Source organism: Physcomitrium patens, chromosome 9, assembly GCF_059467195.1.
Source record: "Physcomitrium patens ecotype Gransden chromosome 9, ASM5946719v1, whole genome shotgun sequence".
In the NCBI taxonomy this organism is placed as follows: domain Eukaryota; kingdom Viridiplantae; phylum Streptophyta; class Bryopsida; order Funariales; family Funariaceae; genus Physcomitrium; species Physcomitrium patens.
In genome coordinates, this window is record NC_143418.1 from 239778 (window position 1) to 246829 (window position 7052).

Here is a 7052-nt window from a genome sequence, read left to right on the forward strand (position 1 = left end):
TCAAATTCTTAATCATTATCTACTTCTATTAGAAGAGGTCGCATTTGCCTTGTCCCTAAGATATTTATTATCTTATATGGCTCAAGAAGAAATATGGAGATTATGAAATGGATCTTTATAGACTCTAGTAGATGTAATCAATAAGCAACATGATTGACTTATTTACAAATAAGAAAAATTCTAAGCCTACAATAGTCCAATTTGTTATAAAGATGAGAAAACTTGATATTGCGATGAAATAATTATATCTTATCATCTATATTGAATTGTAGTTTTTCTTTATAATAATTATTAATATTGATTTTTTGTTTTTTTTAATTTCTTTTAATTAATTCTTTATTGTTGCATATATTTTTGACAAACTAGTTGCCAAATCTTATGCCATAAGATTATCAACTTTTGAAAAGTCTAAAGCATCAAGTTATATTTTATAACCATAATGAGCAAAAATAGATGTTTTTTGAATAGAAGAATATATTAAATTATTATATGCAAACTTTACAAATGACAAATGAATTATTTAATTATCTTGATGATAATTTTTAGTGCATCTCAAATACTATGCCAAAACTTGATTCATCTATTTCATTTGTCTATGAATTTGAGGATGAAAAGACAAAGAGAGTTTTTTATCCATCTTTAAAATCTTAGAAAGGATTTTTCAAAATCTTGATACAAATTGAGTCTCCATATTCAATATTACATCTTTGGATAATCCTTGATAGCGATCAATGTTGTCAAAAAAAAGCTTAGTCATTTTTTTACTTGTAATAGATTTTGTACATTGTACAAAATGTGCCATCTTGATAAAATAATCTACTATTATGAATATAAAATCATAAAAATTGGTGATTAAAAGATTCATAATAAAATCCATAGAAACAATAGACTATGGTTGTTTCAAAATAAGTAATGGGTGAAGAAGTGTATAAGGTCAATGATAAGGAATTTTTGATCTTGAACAAATATGACATGATTGTACAAAGTCTTTAATTGCCTTTTATATTTAAAGCTATCAAAAATCTCTTGATATTAGTTCCAAAGTCTTATTATATCTAAAATATTCAATTATTGGAAAGTCATGACAAGCTTAAAGAACACGTAATTATACTTTACTTTTTAGAATATATAATTGTCCTTGAAAATAGAATAGATATTTTTAAATTTAAACTTAGAAGTATCATGAAACTTAGAAGAATTATTCTTAATATCATAAATAAGAGGATTAGAGGACATATTTGATTAATTTTTCTTGAGAAAAATTGAATAAAAAATTAATGTTGATTTTATTGCTTGAAGGTGAAAATGCTTTGGTTTTAAGAAAATTGTTCTTTGTTGATTAAAAGCTATGTCTTCTTCTTTTGATTTAAAATAAGAACATCTAAAAAGAGCATCTAACAAACATTGTTGATTTTTAAACTAATAAGTGATCTTGAAATCAAATCTTCATAAAGACATACTCTAATGGACTTAGAAACAATTCAAAATACATTGTAGTATGAAGTACTTGAGGTTCTTGTGATTTGTATATGTAGTGACTAAATTCAAGATGCCTTCTAGATAATGACTCCATTGTTGAAATCAATCTATAATTATAAGAAGCTCTTTGTTATAGATCTCATAGTTAATTTTGGTTACTGAAAATTTCTTGAAATGAAATGCTATTAGGTGGAGCTTGACATATGCCACAATTTATGACAAAAAATAATCCATAGCAAAATTTGATGCATTTTTTTCTATAAAGAATGTCTTGAAAAAATAAATGTGATACAAACATTGTACAAAAATAAATGTTGTCTTTAAAGCTTCAAAAAATGTTTCTACTTCTTTACCTCAATCAAGTTTGTTTTTATATATTAGGTATATAAAAAGAGTCAAAACTAGAGAAAAGTTCTTGATGAAGATTTTATAATAATAGAAAAAATTCAAAAAATATTGTTTATCTTTAATTATTTTTGAGATCTTCTAATTCATAATAGTTTGGACCTTTTTTGAATCTATTATTAATTCTTTGTTGAAAATGATGTATCCTAAAAAGTCAACTTGAATAATATAGGATACACATTTTTTCATCTTGGCATGTAATCATGTATCTTTAAGTTTTTGTAATATACAATAAACATAAAGTTTATGTTCTTGTATGTCTTTAGAGTAGATTATAATGTCATCAAAATAATAGAGAACAAAATCATCAAAAAACTCATGAAAGATATCATTTATGAGATGTTAAAAAGTAGTTGGTGCTTTCATAAGTCCAAAAGACATGATATTATATTTGAAATATTCATATATAGTTTAGAAATCTTTCATTTATTTCATTTTTTGATGTGAATTAGGTTATATGGTCCTTATAGATCTATTTTTGTGTAGATCTTTGCTTAATTGAATTGGTCAAGAAGTCCTAAAATCAAAATTAGGAGATACCTATTTCTGATGGTGATCTTATTAAGTCTTCAATAGTCTATGCACATGTGTGGAGATCTATTTTTTTTTCTTGACAAATGAAATAGGAGCTCTTGCTAGAGATTTTGAATGGTATATAAAGTTCTTATCAATGTATTTATTTAGTGTAGCTAGCTCATTTTACAATAAGCTATATATTGGTGAGAATAGTAGTTGAGCTCATTTTTACAAATCTATTGAATAATCATAAGATCAATGGTTTTGAAGAATATATATATATATATATATATATATATATATATATATATATATATATATATTTCAAATATATCTTAGAAGTCTTGATATTGGTTAGAAATAATACTTAATGTTCTTCTACCATTATAAATGGATGTAACATTTAAATTAACCTTTAGCTAAGTTTGCAATAAGATTTATGGTGTAACAAAGAACATACAAAGTATTGAAAAATATAACAAAGAATTTCAAATACAAATTCTATAGTAGTTTCTATTTCATGTTAATTCTTATCTATTATCTTATTAAATCAAATATATTATAAAATATAATTATTAAATTTTGTAAGGATAGTTAAAAAAAATTTGAAGATAAATGAGACCTAATCTTAAATTTAGTCATTAAGTAAGCATTAATTCTAGAAATTTTACAATTACAAGACAACAAGTAATACTATCAAAAATATACTTTATCTATAGAATACATAGGTAATAGAAAATGTCTATTAAATTAAGATTATCATATTTAATTATTAAATACTTAATAGAAATATATCAACATGATAGAATATATTACACAAAGTCTTATTTCAAGTTCCATTTTAAAATTTAGGTAGTAATAATAGAGGCAAATTTACAATGACTTAATGACAACATTTAAGATATTTATTTGATATAGAAACACATGTTTATTTATTTATTTATTTATTTATTCTCTAAAAAAGTCTTTATATTGTATCTATTAATATATATAAAATTGTTTAAAAAAATATTCTTTATTGATTTATTATATACTTACTATAGAATATGTGAATATCAAATTTTGTAAACAACTATAGAATCATATAATATATTTTTTAAATCAATCCAAACTATAGATATTGATTGTATGGTTTATTTATTGATATAATTTTTTAATTTTAGAAATTATGTAATTATAATAATAAAAATTCAACCTATTTCAAAAAAATATAACATCTAATCCAATCTAAATAAGAATATTGAATAGAATTTTATGGTTTTAATTTAGTTCAAAAATTACCTAAGAAAATAATATTTAAAAAATATAAAATTAGTATTTATTATTTTCATATAGTTTATAATTGAAATAATAAAAAATATCATTAAAAATTAAATAAAATACTTATATTTACAGATACATACATATTAAAAAATATTAGATATTTTCAATGCTTTGGATTGTCTATTGGAACTACAACCTTCTTCCTAAAGACAATATTCTTTTTTCTTCTTAAGAGACTTGAAAGATAGCCTATAAAAATATACTTAGAGCTATGTATATATTTTCTAATTTTCCAAAGTAATAGTCTTCAAAGGGGTATATGGTGTTATAAATATACACCATTAAATAAATAAATAAGTCCTCTCCACCCAAAAATAAATAAATAAATAAAACATACACCTTTGAGCAAATCCTCCAAGTTACCTTTGGTAGGAGCAAAGAGTGTCCTTGGATTAGGAAGTGTCCGTAGTCATTGCACAACTTGGAGTCCAACTTCTTCGTCCCTTCTCCTCGACCGATTGGCATCGCTTGTCGTTTTTGGTGGCGTTCTCATTGCATTGCTTTCCATTGTGATTTGCATCGTCTTGTGCTGCTCCGTTTTGCCCAATGCGGAAGCTGTGAACGATTGCAAACGATTGAATGCATTATCACTCACTGTCACTTCATTGCAGTGAAGACATTGAAGTCTTACTACCGTGCAGTGCGTGTCAGGTTTTTGAATTGCTTTACGTTGTGTGGTAGCCATCTTGTGGGTAATTGGATAACTCGACATTCGCGCGGCTCAATTTGCATTATCGATCGATAGGCTTTCGTCATCGCTACAGCATCCAGATGCTCTTCTTGTCAATGTTACAATTTATCATGATCAGGTTGCGAATGATATCATGCTTCGAAATCATGTAGAGATTGCTGGCATTAGTACGTGGACCATGCAGTTATTACACAGCTACAGTACCCATTGGCTGGCCACCTCAAGCTTTTGCTCTGATTGTGGATACTGGCAGTACCATTACTTACGTTCCCTGTTCATCTTGCTCTCATTGTGTCTCCCACCAGGTGTGGCCCCAATCTCAAACACTAAATTGAGTCTTGGAACCTTGAGTTGACGCTTGGAAATTCAAGGGGAGGGAGTAATGTGGTGATGATCCCAAGCCCTAATTTGTCGTCTCGGTCTGTGTGTACAGGACCCAAGATTCAAGCCAAACCAATCGAGCACCTACACTGCAATCCATTGCGACGACCTAGATTGTGAAATGGGAACTTGCATTTACAACAACCAGTGCAGTTATGCCAGACACTATGTGGAGCAGAGCTACATCAGTGGGTACCCCTAGCCGGGACTTTGTGCGGTTGGGAGTCGGCAGCTTCGCCTTGAGTCGGTCTTTAATTTTTGGTTGTGAAACTACCGAGAGCGGAAACTTATACTCGCAGCTCGCGGATGGGATAATGGGCCTTGCCCGAGGATCTTTTGCTATCGTGGACTAGCTGAACGCGCAAGGGGCGATTGCGAGTGCGTTTTCGCTTTGCTATGGCGGCATGGACGAGGAAGGGGGAACAGTGATATTGGGAGCCATACTTCCCAGCTACGGAATGGTCTTCACCCGTTCAAATCCCTCTCGCAGGTTTGTGCACACCAAGTTTGATCTCCACTGTTGCAGTCGATGTAAGCTCTTTATTAGTGCTTCTTGATGATGCCTTGTTTTCTCATGTTCCCTGCATCGAACTGTTGCTCAGTGCAGTGTTGTAACCATGTGGGTGTGGCGATGGACAGCTAGTACTACAACGTCGTCTCGCGGGAGATTCGGATCCAAGGCGAGCCTTTGCCAGTAAAGCCCAGTGTCTTCGATGGACGCGACGGCACAATCCTCGACAGTGGAACTATGTTTGCGTATCTTCCAGAGAAAACATTCAATGCCTTCCGAGATGCTGTGAGAACCTCCAATCTCATCTATGCATCTGCTGCCGCAGGGATTGCACGTTTATCATGATTGTGATGATAATTTCTGCAGGGGAAATGACTTCCAATATGAAGGGACTTGGAAATAGTTGGGCAGTTTGTTCGAGGTGTGAAAGACCTCGAAGAAATCGATGGTCCCGATGCAAATTTCAAAGATAAATGCTACTCAGGTGGGGGGAGGTAAACGCCAACGCGAACATACTAATAAGACTGCCAACAGCTTATCGTCAAAGTACACTTTCATGACCTGGTTGTAAATGCGGTTGATGCAGTGACCTGGAGAATTTAAGCTCCTGTTTCTCATCGATCGACTTCGTATTTGGAGACGATAAGATGGTGTCTTTGGCGGCAGAGAATTACCTCTTCAGGGTAGGCACACACTCCCTTTCCCTTCATTTTGGGACTAAATGCTTCTCGACGACACGCGATGCGAGGGCAACATCATCAACATGAGTTGGAGAGAAGGAACAACCATTGCAATGTGCCATCCAGGCCTGAAACTGCACACTCTTTCATCTCGACTTCCATCCCTGTGGGTCCTCACAGTTACCCGTGGTGGCTCTTGCGACGGCGACCTGCACAGTTTTGCAATGTATTCTCGATGGTGGATTCCAGGCTGCACACCAAAGCATCGTGTTGGAACAACGGCATGGAGTGACCCACCTTCGAGGAGCAGCAACACAACACAACACATTACAATTCTGCAAAGCTTCCTTTCCATCCATTAATGCAACGCAATGCAATGGAAGCCCCAGCTGCCGTTTCGAACCTAGTCTCCTTTACGGTGTGTGCGTGTGTGCATGTGTATGTGTGTTAGTTCTGCAATGCTATCATGCAGTGGAGTATGCACCCGCATTAGCAAACTGATGCTCTTCGTAGTTTCATTGCTAATGAATGACAAACAACAAGAACCAGACTTATTGTGAAGAGGAGGAGGAATGCAGATCGTGCATGAAAATGAGCTCAGACTTGGTTCTGGTTGTCCTTCACCCTCATTCACTCAATCACCTTTATCCCTGGGACACCACTTACTTACTTTATTTATTTATATATCTATCTATCTATCTATCTAGAAGACTACTTTCAAAGTACTTGACACTAAAATTCTTATAAACATTTATTGATTGGGATATATATATATAAATTTTATACATTTTTTTCTTGAAAGTCTTAGATTTTGGAAATGGTATGTATTGAGAAGAGGCTATGAAAGGGGTTGAATCACTTATTTACTTGTTTATCTATTTTTATTTATTTATTTTATTTATTTATTTTATTATAGTGTTAAATATGATGATTCATATCTTAATTCCAATTTTTATGATAAATATATAAAACATATTTTTTAAAAAATATTTGTATTTATAGCAAAGGTTAGTATGGATTTTTAAATAATTGTAAGAGTTACTTTTTAAAAATAAATTAATTGCTA

General features: G+C 31.4%; 1 protein-coding gene across 6 annotated transcripts; it reads left to right on the top strand.

The window, feature by feature from the left end:
- Positions 1-3811: 3811 nt before the first annotated feature.
- LOC149988320 (uncharacterized) lies at positions 3812-6787 on the top strand. Of its 6 annotated transcripts, none has more exons than XM_090252793.1 (5): positions 3812-4719; positions 4848-5285; positions 5398-5591; positions 5893-5989; positions 6167-6787. In XM_090252793.1, the coding sequence occupies exons 3-5, from the start codon at positions 5509-5511 to the stop codon at positions 6485-6487; spliced, it is 501 nt and encodes a 166-aa protein (XP_090108919.1). In that variant the 5' UTR covers positions 3812-4719; positions 4848-5285; positions 5398-5508; the 3' UTR covers positions 6488-6787. The 6 variants fall into 6 exon arrangements, 5 of the variants coding, with proteins under 5 accessions (XP_090108919.1, XP_090108918.1, XP_090108921.1 ...); XM_090252792.1 differs by having other exon boundaries at positions 5403-5591; XM_090252795.1 differs by having other exon boundaries at positions 3813-4719; positions 5398-5790.
- Positions 6788-7052: the final 265 nt, after the last annotated feature.